This window comes from Sceloporus occidentalis, unplaced genomic scaffold (assembly GCF_023333645.1).
Source record: "Sceloporus occidentalis isolate IW3139 unplaced genomic scaffold, rSceOcc1.0.p SCAF_7, whole genome shotgun sequence".
NCBI classification, from domain to species: Eukaryota; Metazoa; Chordata; class Lepidosauria; order Squamata; family Phrynosomatidae; genus Sceloporus; species Sceloporus occidentalis.
In genome coordinates, this window is record NW_028316987.1 from 17,324,625 (window position 1) to 17,347,982 (window position 23,358).

Here is a 23,358-nt window from a genome sequence, read left to right on the forward strand (position 1 = left end):
GCAAGCAGAGGAGGCCAACTGGCAGATGAGCATCAGAAGGCAAGTCCCTAGTGACTTGCTAAGCAGGAGCTGGGTCTAGGGACCCGAAGCCAGTGTAGTTCCTTGACATAACACTGGCTGGCGTCGGGCGACAGACCCGGCAGAAGCCTGTTGACGGAAGCTTGGTGGATATTTGTGGGTTGAAGCTGGGGCGTGTCTGGGAGTGAAAGGAGAGTGTCTGAGAGCCAGCGTTCATATGTGTGAATGCTTGTGTGTGTGTGTGTGTGTGTGTACTTCAGGTTCTGACGGAAGTCTGAATCTGTGGATGCCACGTGTTCAGAAGGTGGCGGAAGCTCCCTTCCAGACACAAAGTGAATGTGATGAAGCTGGTGGATGCGTGTTTGAATGTGAGGCAGAGAATGTGGTCGAGGTGAATGCATGTGTGTCTGTGAATGCATCCAGGCTCTGACGGAAGTCCGGATCTGGTGCAGGCGTGACTGGGGACAAGTGTTCAGAAGGTACCGGAAGCTACCTTCCAGACACAGAGTGAATGTGATGAAGCTGGTGGATGCGTGTTTGAATGTGAGGCAGAGAATGTGGTCGAGGTGAATGCATGTGTGTCTGTGAATGCATCCAGGCTCTGACGGAAGTCCGGATCTGGTGCAGGCGTGACTGGGGACAAGTGTTCAGAAGGTACCGGAAGCTACCTTCCAGACACAGAGTGAATGTGATGAAGCTGGTGGATGCGTGTTTGAATGTGAGGCAGAGAATGTGGTCGAGGTGAATGCATGTGTGTCTGTGAATGCATCCAGGCTCTGACGGAAGTCCGAATCTGGTGCAGGCGTGACTGGAGACAAGTGTTCAGAAGGTGGCGGAAGCTCCCTTCCAGACACAAAGTGAATGTGATGAAGCTGGTAGATGCGTGTTTGAATGTGAGGCAGAGAATGTGGTCGAGGTGAATGCATGTGTGTCTGTGAATGCATCCAGGCTCTGACGGAAGTCCGGATCTGGTGCAGGCGTGACTGGGGACAAGTGTTCAGAAGGTACCGGAAGCTACCTTCCAGACACAGAGTGAATGTGATGAAGCTGGTGGATGCGTGTTTGAATGTGAGGCAGAGAATGTGGTCGAGGTGAATGCATGTGTGTCTGTGAATGCATCCAGGCTCTGACGGAAGTCCGGATCTGGTGCAGGCGTGACTGGAGACAAGTGTTCAGAAGGTACCGGAAGCTACCTTCCAGACACAGAGTGAATGTGATGAAGCTGGTGGATGCGTGTTTGAATGTGAGGCAGAGAATGTGGTCGAGGTGAATGCATGTGTGTCTGTGAATGCATCCAGGCTCTGACGGAAGTCTGGATCTGGTGCAGGTGTGACTGGGGACAAGTGTTCAGAAGGTACCGGAAGCTACCTTCCAGACACAGAGTGAATGTGATGAACCGGTGGATACTTGTGGATTGAAGCCGGTGGATGTTGGCAGGCAGAAGTTTGGGGATGAAGTCGCCGACAGAAGCGGGTGGATATGTCTGTTGGGATGAAGCTGGGGGATGGTTGCTGATGAGCCAGCCCTCTTAGTTTGTTTGTATTTCTCTTCCAGAGATGCGACGCTTCTTCTGAAGGTGCGACCATCCAAAGGATCCTGTGGGCAGGCTTCTTGTTGAATCAAAGCAGCTCTGGGATGGGTGAACATGAGACGCCCTGTGAAATCTGTGTAGAGCCTCCTGGTTTCACTGGTGGACAAAGACTGAATAACGGTATAGGAAATAAATCTAGAACTTCCTTGAAGGCTATTTATGATACTGTAGTTGAATAAAGAATGTTTGACAACAAATAAAACCTCTATTCTTTATTTTTTAAAAAATATTGTTATTATCATCATTACCCCGCCAATTTGGTAGGTCAAATGCCCTGCCAAAGGCGCTTGAGTGAGATGAAGAAAGACTAGGGGGCTGTGTCTGGGTTTTGTAAATGAATCGTCTTTAAAAGTGCCAGCGGTCTTTTTGTGAAGACTTTACTTGGGCCAGCCATGGACTTTGGCTATCTGTTGAAGCACATTTAAGTCAAGCTTCTTCCTAGGGGTTAAAATGTATGTAACTCAACTTGAAAAGAGCCAGTCTGGTGTAACAGTTTGAGTTTTGGACTACGATTCTGGAGACCAAGGTTCAAATCCCTTCTCAGCAATGGAAACCCACTGGGTGACCTTGGACATGTCACACTCTCTCAGCCTCAGAGGAAGGCAATGGCAAACCTGACTCTGAAAAAATGTTGCCAAGAAAACCCTGGGATAGGGACACCTTACGGTCGCCATTAGTTGAAAACGATTTAAAGGCACACAGCCACACCACCAACAACAATGTTTCCATGAATCCTGTGCTTGGAGAAAGGTGGAAAGAGTTGGTCTGTGAATGATGGGTGTGCTATAATTATGTCTTGCTATAACTGTGTTATTACTGCTATTTAAGAAGTGGCGCTTTTTAAAAAAATCAAACCAATCCCAAAGCCAAAGGTGGGACATGTCATGTGGGGCGGTGATAATGGCAGATAGAAAGTGTGCAAATCACACTATTACAGTGCAAGTGGTAAGGGTGTGATGCACAATGTCAACCAATCAGCTATCATTGTCAGTACAGCTGCAGCAGTTTTTGAACGGTATATTCCAGCATAATGACATGGCGTGATAAGCTCCTTAGCATCTAGAGAGGATGTACCCCAATAAAGTCCTATTAACAAAAAGTGTCAGCTGTAGTACTGGCATATAGACTTTGTGTGTGTCTCTGTGTACATACATTTAGAGCCTTTGGGGGATTTTATTATTCCCTATGTTTGGATTTCAAATTCCCAACATCTTTGTTGGAATCCCTGCATACTTCCTCCCCCCTTTATTTTCTTTAAATTAATTTTCCTCTTTGGAAGGAACTGGAAGTTATTCAAAGTCTCGTCATCTGATTCTGATAGATTGCAACAGGGAGACAAGGCTTTAGTGAGTTTAGTGCTCCTGTGCAACTGTTGCAGGTTTATTATTTCAGTGGCTGTTTTCTAATTCCAGGTAGGTTTTCCACTGCTGAGTCTTTTGGAAGAAAAAGAGAGAACTAGACACATGCCTGTCTCCTCTGGTTTTGTGAACACGCTGCTTCTCTCTTATTAGAGAATGGAGTGAGTCTGTGTCATCCAGTAGGTTTCCATGGCTCTCCAAAATCCTAGTCCTGGACTCAATACACTATACTACACTAACTACTTTTATAAAAACTTAACTCTCGCCTTCACCTGATACCTGCCTTTTGGGCCAGTCTGTACCGTATCTATATTACAATAGTCATTTATATGGTTATCTACCCCTTCTTGGCTATAGGCAAAATTCTTATTCCTGCCTTTGTCCCCCAACAAGCAAGATTAAAATTGAACTTGTCACTTCATCTCCATACCCCCAAGGTTTTGAATTTCCATTGACATGCTCAGATACAACTGGTTTATACAGGTCTGTCTCTGGACTCTTCATTCCACCTGACGCATCTGAGGAAATACGCTCAATCTATGAACTGCCATGCTGCCAGCTTCTTTCTTTCAATTAGTCTCAAAGATGCTATAATATCCCTGTCAACCAGACAATGGGGAAATTGAAAGAGTTAAAGAGTTCTGATACCATAGATCAAGCATTGATCAGAAAGGAAACTGCAGCCAAGAAATCAGAAGAAGATTAGGAATGGAAAGGGTAGCTATGAAAGAACTAGACAAGGTCCTAAAGAGTAGTAAAGATATGTAACTGAGCACTAAAGTAAGAATGCCTAAGAAACATGCATTTATATTAAGATTCTTTAAAAACCCTGAATTTTTTTCACGTGTCCTCCATTTAATAAATGTGTCCTACATTTGAAAATGTTCTCCTACATTTGTCCCCGTTTGGAGGTCCTGACTTATGGCAACCCTAGCCCTAGATCTCTTCTGATCCTGGAGGCTAAGCAGGGTCAGCCCTGGTTAATACTTAAATGTGAGACCAACAACGCATACCAGGAGCTCTAAGATATATTTCAAAGGAAGGGACTGGCAAAATACTTCTGAGGCTGCATCCGCACTGCAGAAATAATCCAGTTGGACACCACTTTAACTGTCATGGTTCAATAGCATGGAATTTTGGGAATTGCAGCTTTGTGAGACTTTTAGCCTTCAGGTCCAAAACACACTGCAGAAATAATCCAGGTTTTTTTAGACTGCTTTAACTGCCCTGGCTCAGTGCTAGGGAATCTTGGGAATTGTAGTTTATTGTAGCACCAGAGCTCTCTGACTGAGAAGGCCAAAAAATCTCACAAAACTACAATTCCCAGCATTCCCTAGCATTGAGCCAGTGCAGTTGAAGTGGTGGCAAACTGGATTATGTCTGCAGTGTGTTTTGCACCTCAGTGTGTTCTGGTGCCAGTGCCACAACAAAAACCATAGTTCCCAGAATTGTATAGCGTGCAGCCATGATAATGAAAGTGGTGTCAAACTGAATTATTTCTGCAGTGTGGATGCAGCCTGAGTCATCCTTGACTAAGAAAACCCTGTGAAATTCAAGGTGTGTGTGTGTGTCTCCAGAAGTCAACAAGTGACTTGAAGGCTTGTTGTTGTTGTTGTGTGCCTTCAAGTGTTTCCTATGGCAAACCTTTGGCTTGGGGTTTTCTTGGCCAGATTTGTTCAGAGGAGGTTTGCCATTGCCTTCTCCTGAGGCTGAGAGTGTGTGACTTTTACCCAAGGCTACCCAGTGGGTTTCATGGCCCAGTGTCATAGTCCAAGGCTCAAACCATGTACACACAAAGGCTGTTGTGTTAAATCATGTCTGCACTAACTTAGGTTCAAAATATACTGCAGAAATAATCCAGTTTGAGACTGCTTCAACTGCCCTGGCTCAATGCTAGGGAATTCTGGGAACTGTAGTTTTGTGAGACATTTATCATTCTCTGTCACAGAGAGCTCTGGTGCTACAGTGAACTACAATTCCCAGGATTCCTAGCACTGAGCCAAGGCTTATTTTGGATTATTATTTTGGGCAGTGTGTTTTGGACCTTAGCCAACAAACAAACTAATAAAGGGTCACTTTTCCCCTCAGAAGAGGCGAAAAGGCATCAATATGGAAACCGGATGAAGTTTGTCACTCTAGACTTTTGAGTCTATGTTCCTAAAGGTGCTTTAAAAAAAGAAAAAAGAAAGAAAAAAGTTGTATTTTTTCCAAGCTTCCGTTTCCGGGCATTTCCTTGTCGGGGCATTTTTGGTGGTCAAGATGAGCGGAGGAGGCAAAAACCGGGAAGGATCGGCGGGTGAGAGAGCAAAATCGAGGAGGGGTCGGAGTAGGCCGCAGCTAGGCCTTGGGCCTGGTTGCTAGGCAACCGCCCCTTTTCCAGCATCTTCTTTACAGGAATGGAAGAAGCCATTAATATACTATATATATATATATATATATATATATATATATGCATATGCATATATATTTATAGGTAGAGACAGAATTGTGCTAATATACCCAAATTGTAATCCCAGGTGTTTATTTGTTGTTAAATTTTGCAATTACAGGTGTGTGGGTGTGTGTCAGTATTTCTTTGTCTGCATCCACACTGCAGAAATAATCCAGTTTGACACTTCTTTAGCTGCCAGGGCTCAATGCTATGGAATTCTGGGAACTGTGGTTTGTTGTGGCGCCTTGGCGCCACAACAAACCACAGTTCCCAGAATTCCATAGCATTGAGCCCTGGCAGCTAAAGGGGTGTCAAACTGGATTACCTCTGCAGCGTGGATGCAGCCTTTATTTATATAATGTGCCTCCTTTCTCCCACAAAGAGTCAATTAAGAAACTTTCACATTTTTAAAATCGTCTCGTAAAACGATACGGAAAAATTATTTAAAGTGTAAAAAGGCGCATTAAAAAACCCTCCCTGATAAAAAAGATTCCTCACACACACACACACACACACACACACACATATATATATAATATCATTATTACACTTTCTTTATATAGCACTGTAGATTTACACAGCGCTGCACATTATGTCGGAAAATATCATATGTATGTATAAAAGCACTATGTTAACAGAAAGAAATGGTGCCACTTCCTCATGGCCCTCCGTATTTTGCTGAAGGTCAGTGGAGGCACATGTGGTGGTTAGGCCACAGCGGGAGTGGAAAAACCATGCGGCCTCCCAGATGTTGCCATTGAATTGGCACTCCTAGCAGCCCTAGCTGGTTTTGTCAGTAATGAGGAATGCGGGGTACAGCAATCCAATATGAGGAAGGTGCCATGATTCCTTCTTTGCCAGAGTTTCCCTCACTAGAGGTCCAAAACACACTGCAGAAATAATCCAGTTTGTGACCGCTTTAACAGCCCTAGCTCAGTACTAGGATATCCCGGGAATTGTAGTTTTTTGCGGCTCCAGAGCTTTCTGACAGAGAAGGCTCAATGTCACGCGAACACTACAGTTCTCAGAATTCCCTACCACTGAGCCAGGGCAGTTAAAGTAGTCTCAAACTGGATTATTTCTGCAATGTGTTTTGGACCTTACTTGCCCTGTTTTTCCTTCAACTTCATGGCATGAGTAGGCAACTTGTGGTCCTCCAAACGTGGTTGTATTATTTATTATTTTATTTATTTAGAGTATTTATACCCTGCTTTTTGCCACAGAGGCCCTCAGAATGGTTTACAGATTGTTTATTTGACAGGTCACAGCATTCCTCATTATCTCAGATACTAGCTAGCGCTGATGGAAGTTACAGTCCGAGAACATTGGTACAGCACACTTGGCTCGCTTTGTGAGATGGTCTTATGCTATTTATCATCTTTATGATAGACACTTATCGTTTTCTCTTTTCAAGGAGCTGGAGAAGGTGCAGCTGCCATCCTGTTGCGATATCTTCAGGAGCAAAACCGGCCTCACAGTGCACAGGATGCCTTTGGCAACTTACAGCGAGAACATGGCCTGGGCAAGACGGTGAGAGAAGAGCTTAGAGGTGAAAGTGTGGGCGTGCATCATCCCATATTAGTAAAGGGCAGAGTGACCAACAAAGGTGTCAAAACAGACATGCACTTTACTTATCTAAAGTGGGCTCTTGGTATCTGCTCGAGTTTGGTTTCAGGATCCCCCATGGATACCAAAATCCATGGTTACTTAAGTCCTATTAAATACAATGACATAGTAAAACGGTGTCCCTTATATAAAATGGTTTGCTTTTTGGAATGTATATATTTCTTTTAATATTTTAAAGCTGTGGATGTTTGAATCTGTTGATTAAAAAAATCTGTGGATTTTTTTGGGGGGCGTGATTTATATATCTGGCATCCCAGACTACTTTATGTAAACATTCTCAGTTTGATACAATCCTATAAATACCTGTGTGATCTTCATAATGGTGGATGTTCACTAGTACGAACCATCCCTGAGGCAACGGATTGGTTGAATTAGATACACTTGTTTTTCTATACAAAATGTATTTCAGGTCACCTGTTAACAGCAGTATTTGCTCCATAAGATATTTGATTCTGTGATGTTATACTACAGGAGCAGCCTGTCACAAAGATCTATTAGAATTACCTCAAATGCTCTCAGCATTTGAGGTAATTCTAATAGATCTTTGGGACAGGCTGCTCCTGTAGTATAACATCACAGCATCAAATATCTTATGGAGCAAATACTGCTGTTAACAGCTAGCTGATTTTCTTTGGCTAATAGCAGACAATCAAAGTGCATTGTCAAGGGTTGGAATGTGACAGATTTTAGAGTTCACATTAGTATGTCTCCTTCAAAGCACAACTATCTTGCCGTTCCCAAAGTGTTGATTCTCTATTCCTGTTGTTAAATATGCATATATTAATGTGAGGCTGATCAGCCTGTCTACTCCTATATCCTAGATCTCTATTAATTTGCCCCAATGTTTTCTTTTCTTTTCTAAAAGGCTGTAGTGAAAGCACTAGAACAGTTGGCTCAACAAGGGAAGATCAAAGAGAAGGTGTATGGAAAACAAAAAATCTATTTTCCGGACCAGGTGAGGGAGACACCTTTCAATTTTTGTCGGACTCAGCTGGTTAGATGCGAATCTGCTATTCATAAAATATTTTTAACACAACATACAGCAAACCTAAATTTTGTGACTATAATGAAATGGCATTAGGGAAAAATATGCTGCTACATACTTGAAGTACCATAGTCCTGTACTTCTTGCTGTTAGAAAGCAAATTGTTTTTGTACACTGCACTTTCATCTTGTTTAAAACACCAGAAGCAGACTTGAAATATGTTTTTTGCAGAGCTTTCTTAAGTCAGCAGATTGATTCCCATGGGACATGTGTTTATCTATAAGCGTATGTCTGTTACTTTGGGAATGTTGTGTATAATACTAGACTTTTGAACATTGACTAGAGATGGAAATAATATTTGAATGCTTGAGGGGGGAAACTGAGAAAACTCCAATGAGAAGAAACCTCCTTGAAGCTTTTTTCCTGGTTTCTCCCTCTAGTCCTCAAACAGAATCAGTTCCAGATGTCATGCAGCAAGTGGGCGTGAGAGAGACAGGAAAAGATCTTGGAAGGCTACAGCCTCTGCATCCTTGACTGCCTTCCTCACCTTCTGATATCACATAGGGCAGGCAAGGATGAAAGGCAACCAAGGATCTGGAAGTCCACAGATTAGTTTCCAGATTCTTGGCTCTTTCCCCCACTTCCAATGTTGTGTGGGGTTGCTATTGGGAGGGGTTCTATGCTATCCCCCCATGTCGCACAGGCAAACCGCGGGGATCTTCCACAAACAGTGCTGCTGGAGACTTGCTCCCCAAGTCAGATCTCTGAAGATGTCTGGCAACAGAGAAAATTTTACGTGGGTGCACATATGCTGAAAGCTGCACCAGAAGAGCCCGCCATGCACCCCAGAAGAACTAATGGGGCGTGTGCCTGTGGCACTATTGCACCACTGCACACCAAGGACGTGAGCCCCATTACTTCCAATAGGGCTCCAGCACATGCAGAATTCCCCTTACATGGAGGGATCCGGAATGGATTCCCGTGTAAGGGGAGGGCTCACTGTAGTTATTCTCTTTTGAGGGAATGAATACTGTAACACACCAGATTTCAAGTGAGGTATTTGGCTGTCCATCTTCTTGCCACTGGAAAACTAGTTGCTAACCAGGAGAGTACAGTTTGAGATGTGGTAGGAAAAATTTACCTATTCTCACCATTGCTCATTTTAGTTTAATGACTGTTCCTCATGTCTTTGGTCATCCAGGAACGCTTTGGTAATGTGAGTGATTCAGAACTCAAAGGCTTGGACAATGAAATTTCAGAACTGTCCTGCAAAGTACAGACTCTCCAACAGAACTGTCGTCATATGGAGTCAGGTATGTGCAGGCAGAATAAGTCAATTTGCTGAGCTAGAGTTAGCAGAATCAGTGCATGCAAGACTGGACACTTGTACAGTATTGTGGAATGTCAGTATCTGGGAAACATTTTCTCTCATTTTTCTTTTTCTTTTTTTAAAAAAATTATTTTTTGGAAAAATTCAAACCAATTATATTAGGGCCCTTTACACGTTGAAAGTTACTTTGTTACTTTAGAAACAAATGTATTACACAGGGCTTTCCCCATCCGTAGGGGTTTGGTTCCGGGATCCCAAGCAGATGAGAAAAATGATGGAAGCTCAAGCCCCATGTTACTCAGTGAGTGGCGATATGTAGATGCTCATGTCAACACAGTTATGGGCACGTGCAGCTATTGGATAATATGGGATGTGGCAGTCTGTGAATGGTGCAATCACTAGCCTGCTGAAAAGGCCAGCCCACTGCATATACATAATGTAATACAATTATGCAGTTTCATTTGGCATAAAAGTATTATGTTTTGTATATGACAATTTACACTTTATTATTTGTATTAGAATTACAAATTGAACTTCCTTTTTTTTTTAAAAAAAAAAGTTATAAATGCAGTTACAAGGTCCTGAACTATAAGGAATTTCTTTGGTTTTGCTAGTATATTAGGAGCAGGCAAAATAAAATAAGAGCAAAAATCATTAGTAAAACAGAAAATTATTTCCCTCTTCTAGTTTGCTACATCGTCAAGCAGACGTAAAGCTTTTATTTCCATAAAAGGAATAGAGAAGAGGAAACCAAAACAAGGAATTGCAATGATAGCTACTATACATTGTTACAAAAAATTCTTCCTGCTCCATAGTTGTTAGAAATAATTTTAGCGGAGTAAATATTTGAACACCTTGTCTTAAACATGTCATTCATCACTCTAAAAAATAAAATAAAAAATCCATAATCCATTTTTTCATTCCCACCCCTTTCCCATTTTTTTTCTGATTTCCCCCCGAAATAGTTTGATTCCCCCCCCCCCCCAATTTTTTTTCATTTTCTTCCTGGGCCATCACATCACTAAGTGTGCTGAACACTTGCAGTCCTTCACACTGACCAGCAGCTGTTGTAACTAGCAATTCCATTCCAGAACTGAAAGAACTGAAGGGCTCTATGACAACCCCAGAGATGGTTAAAGAGATTGAAGACTTAAAAAAAGATTGTGCCAATTACACAGAGAAACTGGAACGAATTAAATCTGCTGCCAATCATGTGACCCCTGAGGAGAAAGAAAAGGTAACAGAGCTGCCAAAGGAGGGTCCTGTGGCAAGAACTGGCATGGTCCGGACAGGTATAGAGGTTTTCCTTCTAGGTGCCCTGCCATTCTTTGCCAGCTATGTGTGGGGTCCCCAGTGGTTTGAATATTCCATAAGTAATCGGAAAGATGGGAGAGACTTAAGATCCCCAAAAAACCACAGTCATTTTCTGATAGTTTTTAATGAGATCTGAACACTCCCTCAGCCTACCTGTACCAAAGTCATTGAGTCTTTCTTATTCTTAATTTTATCAGCCTTGGGAGAAATATGTTGTGGGGTTAATGGAAGAACCGTTTTCCATTTCTAAGGCCCTTGATGACAGCTTGTGAACACCAAATCCAACAGCAAATCCAGTTACATAGTAATCTGATTGAATGGTAAACCATTTTGTTGGTAGCTGAGAGTAGATTTGTTTACTTTTACTGATTGCAGGTGTACAATGAGAAGAAGCTGTATTGCAAGGAATGGCGTCGCCGGAAGAGAATGGTAATACAGCTTCTGAACTGTACTATACTGGAAAGAGTAACATAGCTGCATAGCACCAAGAGTGAAATGTTTAAACTAGAAAAAATTGCAATAACCTGACTAGAGTATGATCTGATTTTGCATACTGTTTGACTTGTTTTCATTAAGTTTTTTAATGTCCCAACAGACCCTCTGGAATTGAAAAATTTGATTGGGGGGTGAGGACACTTAGGGGCAGTACTGACGGGTGGCTAAACACCGCCCCTGTATACCCTGGGTTGGTGCTGCTGCGGCAGCCGCATGCTGCGGCACTGACCCATTCCCTAAAAGAAGCTGCTCTGAGCAGTTTATTTGAAGGGGTGCCACAGACGCGCTTGCATGCCATGATGACACCCCTTCCAGCCAGCACCCTTTGGGCACTGCGCTACACATGCGTCATCATGGCGGACGCAGTATGGATGGGCATGCGCCAAGATGGCACCCGGATGCTGGCAGAAGGGCTTTGATCATGTGCATGCTCAGCCCTATTTGAAAGTCTTGAAAGGCCTTGTCAAAATTTTACAATTCATTTTTAATCATTAAATAATTTTGTCTCATCAGCAAATCTGACTATCTCACTACTCGCCCCAAATCCACTTGTGAACATGATAAAAAGCACTGGATCCAGTGCAGATCCAGAAGAGATTCCCCCATGCCTGCCCCAATTTGGCTACAGGTTTCAAGCACTATCAGGAACAGTTTGCCCTGCAGGGGTTTATAGTGGCTTTGAAGCAAACTTTACGCACCCATTAAATTGTCAGATGCTCCCTGAAACATAGGCCATTGCTTATTTGTATTTGTGAGAGCATCTAGTAATGACATCTTTCCTCTCTTCCTGTTTACTGCACCATTTCCCCTTTAAAATTTTGAATTTCCTCTACATTCTATCTAGCTGATTAACTATATCTAGAACTGTATTCTCTGTTGAACACTTCTACCTGAATTAGGAGTCATGGGTGTCTATATTCTCTCACTGAAGATTTAGCTCATACAGAAAAATAGTTACTTATCAAGTCTGTCATATGTTTGGTACGCTGCTTTATCAGCTTGTCTCAACTGCAGATGTGCTTGGTACACCCATTTAACCAATCTCTTTTCTCTTAGGATATGTAACTTAAGGCTTAGTTACGTGTATGTTGGACAGAGAATGATATTTGTTTTTAAAAGAGCACATGTCCTCATTTCTCAAGCTGGGCATGATATTTAGAGCATTTTTGCCACTAAGGAGGAGGAAGTAGAACCAGGCCTGCCCTATTTATTGTATTCTGTGGTATTTATTCTTTCAACAGGCAACAGAACTACTTGATGCTATCCTGGAAGGCTATCCTAAAAGCAAGAAACAGTTCTTCGTGAGTATTATAGACACACCTTATTTGGTGTTAGATGACAACTACATAGGGTGATTGAATAAACTGTTTTCCCGTAGTGCAACAGCTCATCCACTGCAGTGGAATGGCATAGGATGTTTGTGTTGTCCTGCCTTTCATCTTAAGTGGTATGTTTTGTCTTTTGTGCAGGAAGAAGTTGGTATTGAGACAGATGAAGATTTCAACGTTACTTTACCTACCATCTGAACCAGCAGCTCAGCTATTTTATGAGATTATTGTCTACCCAGCACTCCAGTTTCAGTCCTCCATACTCTACATTGCTGTATATTTTTGAAAGAATATTGCATTCAGTGAAAATGAGCAGAATCTGCCTACTGCACTATTATTTCTCTCTTCCAGCACCTCTCTTCAGGCCTATCGGGCTGATTACCATTTTGTTTTGAAAGCTTTTAGCTTCACTACACAGGATTACCAACAAGCACTTCAGAAAATTGTTAATGGGGGGAAAACAGAAAATAAATACTTGAAGTAATCAAATGATGTTGTCATTTCCTTTTTGTATAGTGTATGAATGGCATCATGCCCATTAAATTAATGCCACTTGTTTGTGTCTTGATGTAATCTTTTCTAGATACCCAGATCAGGGCCCCCCAAAGTTCAACCCAGTGGCTTTGAGATTAGAGTCTGCATCAAAAAATTAGTAAGTATAGGTCAAGTGAACAGGACTGAAGGAACCTGTCCAATATTGGGGAAGTGTAAAACAAATGGTTCCACTGCTAGTTGGCCCTCCATAACCACAGATTTTTTATCTACAGATTCAAGCATCCATGGTTTGAAAATATTTCCCAAAATATATAAATTCCAATAAGCAAACCTGGATTTTGCCATTTTATATAAGAAGCACCTTTTTACTGTGCCATTGCATATAATGGGACTTGAGCATCCATGGATTTTGTTATTCACGGAGGATCCTGGAACCAAACCCCAGCTGATACCAAAGGCTCACTGTGTTTGGTTTCATTTGCCCCCGTGATTTTTTATTTCCTCACACTATGTAATGGTGGGAGGAAAGAAAGAATTTTGCCTGGCCTTGCATTGGTGGTCAGGAGATAACACAAAGCAGTCACTTTGAGGATTAAATCCTAGAATAGGCTTCCCATGAACAGTTTTATTTAAAGGTGTGGATGCTTTGCATCTTATGCTGCCCTTGCTTGGGCAGGGGATTGGTGGATTACTCCTCATTTTTTTTCTGGTTCACTAAGGAGGAGGAAACTCTGAAATACTTCTCTGTTAGATACTGAGATATATTATGGACCAGAGATTTTATATTGTTTTAGTTCTGGCAAAGTCTCCTTCAAGACAAACCAAGCAAGAATACCAACATAACTGAAACACTTAGCAAAATTTATTAGAATTGCTTGTCGTGATAAAAAAATAGTTTAATTTCCATGAGTGACAAAAGTAGTAATTAAACCAGAGTCCTTCTCCACCAACCAGCAGCAGAGCCAGACAGCAGTGTGTGTATTTTTTTAAAACAACACCCTTTTTAGTTACGGAAAAGGAAGTAGAAGTTGCAGAAGATTGGCTTAGGCATAGAGGAGTCTGAAAAGTTCTCTTCCCAGGCGCACCTGTGTTTTTTGCTAGCAGAATCAATGAGCTTATCTGGACTCTTAACTGCATGCACTGACAGCAAACTGCGCCTATAAGTCAGTCCAGCAATTTGAGAAGGGCTCTAAGAAATTGGGCTGTAGGCTACTTAGGTCTTTGAGGGTATGACTTGACTTCTGTGGTACCATGGGTTATTGCACCTCTGTAAGGCTAACAAAAGACATTATGCAAAACACAGCAATTTATTGCTTAAGTCAGCCCTTAGCTCAAAATAAATGCTATACAAAGCCATTGTGTGTGAACTAGGTGTCTGCATGTATATCACAGAACATACAGCTCTTTCAACCTAGCTAATGTCAATTAAATCAAGCCTCAAGTATAATGTCTCAGTTTCTTGTGCTAAGAATTTAAAAAGCTCAGCTGCTGCTCTAAGAAGGATAGTCTAAAGAGAACTGAAGTCCTAGTACCTCTGTGTTCTTAGGAAAGGAGCTAAGCTGATTTTAAAACCACTTGGCTGATCTGTTAACTTGCAGAACACAGCAGGGCCAAGACCTGAAACTGGGTACAGCAGCAGTTGATTTTCATCAGTAGCTAATTCCCTGCTGACTTCAGGAGTTGCAAGAAGGGCTAAACACGATCAGTGGCCCCATAAAAAGCTTGAAGAGGAATTACTGGAAAAATTCAAGCCTGGCCACACAACTCCAAAATGTCCTCCTAGTTGTCTCCATGTCGTTAGTAGAGCTGGCTCTTCAGTTGTTGCAAGACACCAATGACAATGTCCCGTAGGGTCTGGAAAAAGAAACCAAATAAGCTGATAGCAGACTGATCAGGTTAAACACTTAAAAGTATCTGCTCATCTTACATTTGTGTCAGAATCACTTTCTGGAAAGGGGGCCATCATCTATAATTACCAGCCAGTGTATCTGACACAAGAGTTCAGACAGAATGACAATGGCAGAACAATCCATAGCAGGGTTGGCATCCTCCTTGCAAGACAAACCAACTGACAGTTTGAGACAACTGATACATTCCAAATAAGGGATTCTAGGACAAGCTGAAGCCTTGTGGCAAAGTATGTAGTAGTTAGATTGTCCTTCCCTTCCTAAATCCACTGATGTCACCAGTGGCTGATGGAACAGTGGCATGTTGGGATATCTGTAGCATCATGCACCTTTAAGGACAGTTCTCAAGTCCTCTAGCTAGGATTTTAAAGGAGACAAGGAACAAAGAGTTGTTTTTGTAGATTTTTTTTTAAAAACCCTCAAAGCTATTCTAGAGTTGTATAGGAATAGCAGATCCATAGAGTCACTGACTGGACAAGGCATCCTCTCCCAGAAGCTGAGCCCTTCATTCTGATTTTAACCCTGCCTTGCACTGCAGAATTAACAATCTGCAGTGTGCAGTGGTCTAAGGAGGAAAGTTTTTACAAATTAGGACAAAGCCTTTCTCTCATCAGGGAGGGAGGAACAGAGCAGGTGACAGTTTCATGCATGCCATGCCAATTTTATGGGAAAAAATAATGCAATCCACCTCAGAGACCCAATAAAGTCTTTTTTTCCCCCAAGGAAAACACTGAATCCTGGAAGACTACCATGATAAAATTAAGTGCATGTTTGCCACATGTATCTGATAACAATATGCTCTGCAGTACTCTAGTTACCTGTGGCTTGCAGTGCTCCTCTATCCAGCTGAAGACACATGCTGAAAGCTCCTGAAAACTCGTCACGGAGATGGAGGCATTGAAAGATTGGAACAAGGAATCCATGATACCTTGGAAAACGTTGAACTTCACCTGGTCAGAGACCTGGTTTTTACCTTCATTTGGATTGTCCTGGTGAGCTTTGACAATCTGCTCATAATTTCTAAAAGACAGAAATGTGGCTGATGGAATTAGGAGAAACCACACAGAATCTTAACTGTTTGGTCAGAAAATGCAGGTTGAAGGATGTAAGTTATAACTTGGAAAGTTTCATATACCAGACCATCATGTTGCAGAGAGAAATCATAAACCTGTTAAAAATAGGATGGGATTTGTTGCTCAATGAAGAGAAGTGAGTTCTCTCAATTATGAATATTCTGGGGGCAGCTACTATTGAAGCATTATGTTACCATATATATTATAAGTTGGAAAATACAGTACGTAGATGCCAAAAAACTGACTGGGTCACCTTATTTATTTATTTAATTTATATGCCACCTTTCTTGCGAAAGGGTCCCAAAGCAGCTCAATACTATAATAATGCTCAGAAAGGTCCTAAAAGAAGTGTCGCCCAACACCCAATTCTTCTCACCTCAGCAGCTGCTGCTCAGCCAAAAAGAGTGTGCAAGTGTCCTCCTGCTTTGCTAGAGAAATTCGTAAGAGCTGTGCGAAAGAGCCTTTGCACAGAGTGAGTGCGGCACAAATGGGAGCGGGTGTGTGTGTGTCTCTGCTTTGTCAGAGCAATGCAAAAGAGCCTTTGCAAGGGAGTGAGTGCATCGCAGGTGGGTCTGTGTGTGCATGTTCCTGCTTTGCCAGAGTAATGCAAAAAAAGCCTTCGCAAGGAGTGAGTGTGACATGGGCAGGTGTGTGTGTGTTTTTGCTTTGCCAGAGCACTGCAAAAGACCCTTTACAAGGAGTGAGGGTGGCATGGGCGGGTCTGTGTGTGTTTCTGCATTGTCCGGACAATGCAAAACAGTCTTTGAAAAGTGTAAGTGTGGTGTGAGCGGGGAAAGGTGTGTGATGATAGGTGCTTCACTGATGCCTTTGCTTTGTCTTTTATGTGCTTTATTACATGCCTCTAAGTTTTATCCTCAACTTATCCACAAGTAATATCAAAATTCAAAATTTTGGCCCCAAAACCATCCCTCGACATATACACAAGGTCAACTTGTACATGAGTATATACAGCAGTGGTGATGAACCTTTTGCAGACTGAGTGCCCAAACTGCAACCCAAACCCCACTTATTTATTGCAAAGTGCCACATCCCTCTGGCTTTCTAGTAATGAACTCTGGCAAACTCTGTGCTGGGGCAACAGCATGCGTGCCCATAGAGAAGGCTCTGATTGCCACTGCTGGCATGCGTGTCATAGGTTCGTCACCACTGATATACACTATATGTGCATGTTTGCACACACAAAGACAGTATCTTACATTTTCATGATTTTCAATGCCATCACATCTTTCCGGAGTGTAGAGACCTCTTCCTCCTGCTTCTTCTTTTCCTTGTGCAAGAACTGAATATAATCAATGGCTGTGGATCATAAAGAGGAGCAGTTTAGCAACTACAGAGAGTCTTTTCACAACTGTTAATAGAACATGAAGATGGGATGCAAAATCAATCCCTTGGCTTAACTCACTCTTTTGCAGTACAATCGCCTTGCTTAGCTTCTGAGATCCTATTGAGAAATCTTGCTGTTGGCATGTTGGTACAATCGCCTGCAAATCGTCATAGCCTTTCTGTAGGAGAGGCAGAACAACATTAAAACAAAGCAAAGCTGTTCCCTTTGACAGAAAGACTCACTATAAGCAGCAAAACCTCACACCAGTCTCCCTTTCCCTCTACTGTAGGATCAACACAAACATGTTACATAAAGGATGAAGGTCAGAAGAGTAGTAAAACATAGCTTGGAGCTCCTCTTAAATTCTCACTTTGATGGCATCCCTTCGCTTCTGTTCAGCTTGTGTGTGGGCACGCCGGCGACGGTCCTTATAAGTTTCTTTATAGGTTTCCTGTTGGTAATCCGAATCTTCGTCATCTGTAGGAAGAGAAAAGTGTTTCTCGGGTAAGAGGCCTAAGGGAAGTCTTTGTGGAGCTCTCAGCAGCTTCCCAAACTACAATATTACACAAGACTCAAATTAGTGAAAGAAGAGTGCCTGGTAAGAACTAGCATTTGAAGATTAATAGCCCCAGCCTGCCTCAGACTTCTTTTCAAGATAAAAGAGAATAAGCCCTTTTTATGGGCCACTCTTTCTCTGAATTGTCATTGCCACACTTGCATGGATGCCAGGGGGAAAGGGGTAGAAAATTAACTAGAGCTACTAATGCTGCCACATTCCAAACTGAATTTCATCTCAGTCTTGTAATACCAGGAGCACAGCTCCTAACAGTCAAACATAACCAACCAGCTATAGGCCATCTGATTTCCAAATGTTTAGCCCTCTTCTTTATAATTTCACTCTCTATAGACAGAGTGCTTGAGACAATACCCTCTATCCCCATAGACAACCAGAGATGTTACAAGAATACGGAACAAAGGTTCTGTTCACTGCACAGTTGGGAGAAAACTGATAGTTTCACTTGAACAGGGAGCCAGTGAGCCATACCTGTATTTGGTACTGAAGAGGCACTGGTAGAGCCAATGCTGTTAGCTCTTGATACAATACTCCCTTTTCTCCTGCTTTCAACGAAGAGTGCTGGAGAATGAACACCAAAGAATATTAGGGTGCATATCGAAAATAATTCAGTATACCCCTTAACACTCTTTACCCACCTTTATTTACTTGCAGTTAGATTGACTGAAGGGTAAAAAAATTCCCTGCCCTTTTACAACATGCTTGTAATTGTAAGGGATTGTAACTGGCACTACTGATGTCAATTATGCAACCAGGTGGTAGTTTATATTAATAGGTATACAACAGTGGTAAATTCTGTATATATGCTTAGTGAATCCACAGCAGTGAATGGCAGAAAGGGTCCACAGTTTGGTTACCATAACTTTCTCATTGCCCCTTCTGTCATATGACTTCATGCTGACAGGTTACAGACAAAGAAAAGATAAAAACAAGAGAAGGAGATCTTTAAAAAGCCAAACAAACTGGCCACTGGACACTTACCAGGATCTAGTCCATTGTCACTAAAAGAAGAGTCAACCTAGTTTGTGTCACAAAAAAGAGAAGAAAAGAGAGGGGGGAAATTAAAGCAAATTTTCTTTTAAATATATGATGACTCACTAAACTGTGGCTAGTTCTGATTAGTTTTTTCCAAACATTTCTAAAACCTGAGCTGCATGTAGAAATGAATGAAGGAGTGTGTTCAACAAACCAGTAAGAGTAGCAACTGACTGACCATTACAACAATAAATCAGCCCTTCACAAGCAGTGGAAATGACCAATGTTTCAGAACTCTAAATTGTGATAGGCGTAACTTTTACGCTACAGTGAACCAAGACTGAATCCTAAACAACTGCAGGAAGATTTAAGTAACAGTGTTAAGAGAGTAGCACCCTGAAAGGCTTCATATTAGCTTGCATATAATGCAGGAAGCAAAGAAATGTTGCAACACTGAAAAGTTATAAAGTTCAAGCTTTGCATATGAGGGTAACCTTTCCACTTCTAGAATGCGGGGAAAGTATAAAACACGGTCTTGGCAATAAAGCCCAATAAAGCTCTGGCATTCCCTGCTTTGCTGTAAGTGAGAGCAAGTCTTGATCTGAGCTGTACCACTGGGAGGGTGGGGAGAGAAGAAGTCTGGAATATTGAAAAAGGAACAGTCCTTCCTTCTCTTACCCTTTCCTTCTCTCTGAGAAATTCTTACACAGTTCAGAAAGCAAAGGCTTACTAAGAAATTTATTATTGGTGCGGTAGATACTGGAACAGCCTAATTCCCTCTGTCACCTCCCCAATTTCCTTGTTTTCCCCCTTTAATTCAACATTCTGAATGTCATGGAAGTTTTGTCATGCCGTTATGAAATTGGTTTATTTTTCTATTAAAGTTGCAAATATTTGCTTACTGGGGAAGCTGTACTTCATTTTGTATTGTATTTTACACCAGGCTGTGCTCCTGCCTCATTCCATCTGAGAGAGGCAGGAAAATATAAATAATAATAATAATAATAATAATAATAAGTGTGCAGAAACCACTATCCTGGTTTTGCCTGTTTCACTTATAGACACAGCTACAAAAGTTTGCTCAAAGACAGCAAAAGGGGAACCACAAAAAATGTTGCAGTGTATCCTTACTTCCTAAAAGGAGTGATTGTGTTCAGAGTTCTGGCCAGCCTGGAATAGAAGACTTGTACAATACTGCTGTTCAAGGGCACCACACCCAGCCTTCTGATATATAGCAGTAGAAAACTACTCTCAAACCTTATCAGAGATAATAGTTCAAAATTTGGAATAGCTGGGGGAAAGGTACCCCCTTTCTTCCTCCTCAAACATCCCTATACAGTTCAAATTGGTGTTAAACCTCATAGTCCTCATCTCCAGAACTCCTACTCTCTCCTTCTACTAGTTATAATGCTGATTGCTTGTATTCAGGTTCTCCCGGCCATAGCTCTGTTGACTCTACCTGAGTTCAATCCTATTACAAGTGTAAAGATGACTGCACCTGAGCCTCCCTTTGTCTAATAGCTAAACTACTGATTTCTATATAATCCAGTTTGAGACTGCTTTATCTGCCCTGGCTCAGTGCTAGGGAATTCTGAGAATTGTAGTTTATTGTGGCATCACAGCTCTCTGACAGAGGCGGCTAAATGTCTCACAAAACTACAGTTCCCAGAATTCCATGGCATTGAGCCAGGGCAGTTAAAGAAGTGGCAAACTGGATTATTACTGCAGTATGTTTTGGACCTCAGACAACCTCACTCATAAGGCATATCCTTTTGAACCATGTTAGACTCATGTTGATGATAGCCTCTTCCAACTCTGATTCTATCCCTTCTTTGTTGGAAAATTTATGTACTGCATTCTCCTTTCTGTCCTTAGATAGACAGGGACTTCCAGCTATCTCATTCTATCTAAACATATGACTCTGATCACTCACTCTTGGAGGCTGTTTAACAGACTCTCTCTCAAGATTCTAGTCTCAGTCAGAGTAGGGTTCAAAACACACTGCAAGCATAATCCAGTTTGAGGCCGCTTTAACTACCCTGGCTCAGTGCTAGGGAATCCTGGGAAGTGTAGTTTATTGTGGCACCAAACAGAGACGGCTCAATGTCTCACAAAGCTACAGTCCCCACAATTCCGCAGATAAAGTGGTCTCAGACTGGAATATACCTCCAGGGTGCTTTGGACTCAAGTCTCCCCTAAGAGAGTCTTGTCTGCAGTAGCAGTAGGGTTTCTCTCTTCTTCCGGCTATATTAAAGATGGTGAAATTTAATCTCTGTTCCCAAACCATCACAAGTTAGGATAGGATTTTGATTGTTATGTATTTATTTATTAAAGTCATTATTATTGGTTTTTAAACTACAAATGGTATGTTTTTTGGAGTAAGTCTTTACTCTTTAGGAAGACAGATTTAAAGCAATAGCCTGACCCACACTTTTGCTGCTCTGCTGATGAAAACTGAACTCTTATTAACTTTCACACTTGCATATGCTGTAAACCGTGCCGGAAAGGCTTCTCCAACACACCGGAAGAAACAATGGGGCGCACGTCAGGTGCATGCTGTGGGAACAAGCCCCATTGTTTCTAATGGGGCTTGAATTTACATGGTATTTCCCTTACACGGCGGATTCTGGAACGGATCTCCTGCGTAAGGGAATTGTCCCAAGGTCTAGAGCGCAGCTTTGGTGCAGCTTCTGGCCTCTTAAGATGTGTGTGTCATTTAAACAGCATACACCCAAAGTGACCCAAAGCAGCTTTATTTTGGCCTGTCTGTTCCGGCCCTTAGCTACAAAGTTGTATCGATTCTCTCAACCTGGCCACTTAGACCCTTCTTTAAAATACACAGTCAGGCTCCCATAATGCACTTACTATATGCTAGCACGCCCAAAACCAGTCCCCAATGGAACGTTGGATTACAACTCATCCTCAGCAAACAGGCCTGTGACCATTTGGTGAGTGGTAACTCAACACATCTGGAAGCTGGGGACGATTGTTCTATGCAGTTTTAAGGAGTGCCAAATTTTGTGTGCCCATCTCCACTCCTCTTTCCTTGGCTGCATCCACACTGGAGAAATAACCCAGTTTGGCATCACTTTAAGTGTCTTGGCTCAATGCTATGGAATTCCGCTCCGCTCTGGGCCCACAACAAACTCCAACTCCCAGAATCCCATAGCCTTGAGCCAAGACACTTAAAACGGTACCAAACCGGGTTATTTCTCCAGTGTGGATGCAGCCATTATGGGCCGTTTTGCAATGAGGTTAAAGAACAAGAAGGGTGCCAATCTTTATGCCTTGCTTCCTGTGCTTTTCAGTTCAGATGGACACTCTACTGAAATGATAGAAAAGGCTACAAATTGTAAAACAGGAAAAATTATGCCAGTTTGAAGAGTCGCTGCTGCTGCTTCTGCTGCTGAGAACATCTTTAGGAGAGTCAAGATAATTAGGAGAATCATTAATATTAAACTTGATTCAGTCACTTTAAAACTAAACCTGGGTTTAGGACAAGCAGCCCTTGAGAAGATTAAAACACCTCCTTGGCTGCATCTGCACTGCAGGAATAATCCACTTTGACACCGCTTTTAATCGCCATGCATACAGTTAGGGAGTTCTGGGAACTGTAGTTTTGGGAGGCACTGAGCCTTCTCTGTCAGAGAGAGAGAGAGAGAGAGAGAGATCTGGTGCCACAACAAACTACAAATCCCAGACTCCCCTAGCACTGAGCCAGGGCCGTTGAAGCGGGATGAGACTGGGTCATTCTTGCAGTGCGGACCCAGCCTCTTTCTTTCTGACTGGCTTGAGAGTGCATCCGAAAGAGGGAAAGGTGCCAAGGCTGGGCTTTGCCCTGGAGGCTCAGAAGGAACTCTGCCTTCCTGGGCCCAGGAGGAGGGTGAAGCCCCTCGCCAGCCCCGCCACGGACTCACTCTCCCGATGCCTCCCCCTTCGGTCCTCCCCGGCTCCACTCACTTTTCCTCCCCAGGCATTTTCCGGAGAGACGCCTGACGCCTCCGCCATCTTCCCACAGCTCTGCCACACGGTCACGTGTCTCCCCGGCGCTGGCCAATCAGCGCCGAGGGAGGGTACTCCCGCGAACCTGAACCGCAAGGGCTGCTGGGAAATGTAGTCTTTGCCTCATAGATGGCCTTGAGGGTGACAAACCTTATCGCAGCCATCTGTTTGCCTCTAGCACATTACACTTGTTTCTCCATATCCTTTAGGGTTAGGGGCACAGGACTCCCCTGAAATGGAAGAACCGCAAATAACAAAAACACCATGTTTTTATCTGAAAGGACGCCTCTCTAGGAATCTCTAAGTCCTCCAGTGCAACTCTATGGTCAACGTCTGACAGATATTGACCATAGAATTGCACTGGATGAGCTACAAAGGCCTAATAGAGTGTTCTCTCTAGGAATCTCTAGGTCCTCCAGCGCAACTCTATGGTCAAAGTCTGACAGATATTGACCATAGAGTTGCACTGGATGAGCTACAAAGGCCTAATAGAGTGTTCTCTCTAGGAATC

At 42.6% G+C, this 23,358-nt stretch overlaps 2 protein-coding genes across 4 annotated transcripts; one reads left to right on the forward strand and one right to left on the reverse strand.

Annotated features, from left to right (window-relative positions):
- Positions 1-5,048: 5,048 nt before the first annotated feature.
- Positions 5,049-12,965, forward strand: PSMC3IP (PSMC3 interacting protein). 2 transcript variants are annotated; one of them, XM_089532204.1, is made up of 8 exons: positions 5,052-5,263; positions 6,813-6,928; positions 7,890-7,979; positions 9,211-9,322; positions 10,431-10,576; positions 11,029-11,082; positions 12,390-12,449; positions 12,618-12,965. In XM_089532204.1, the coding sequence occupies exons 1-8, from the start codon at positions 5,227-5,229 to the stop codon at positions 12,672-12,674; spliced, it is 672 nt and encodes a 223-aa protein (XP_089388330.1). In that variant the 5' UTR covers positions 5,052-5,226; the 3' UTR covers positions 12,675-12,965. The 2 variants fall into 2 exon arrangements, with proteins under 2 accessions (XP_089388331.1, XP_089388330.1); XM_089532205.1 differs by lacking the exon at positions 11,029-11,082 and having other exon boundaries at positions 5,049-5,263.
- Positions 12,966-13,811: 846 nt separating this feature from the next.
- Positions 13,812-22,882, reverse strand: MLX (MAX dimerization protein MLX). 2 transcript variants are annotated; one of them, XM_089532201.1, is made up of 8 exons: positions 22,806-22,882; positions 18,852-18,888; positions 18,342-18,431; positions 17,667-17,773; positions 17,375-17,474; positions 17,169-17,268; positions 15,697-15,898; positions 13,812-14,825 (listed from the first exon to the last, which is right to left on the reverse strand). In XM_089532201.1, the coding sequence occupies exons 1-8, from the start codon at positions 22,851-22,853 to the stop codon at positions 14,769-14,771; spliced, it is 741 nt and encodes a 246-aa protein (XP_089388327.1). In that variant the 5' UTR covers positions 22,854-22,882; the 3' UTR covers positions 13,812-14,768. The 2 variants fall into 2 exon arrangements, with proteins under 2 accessions (XP_089388327.1, XP_089388328.1); XM_089532202.1 differs by lacking the exon at positions 18,342-18,431.
- Positions 22,883-23,358: the final 476 nt, after the last annotated feature.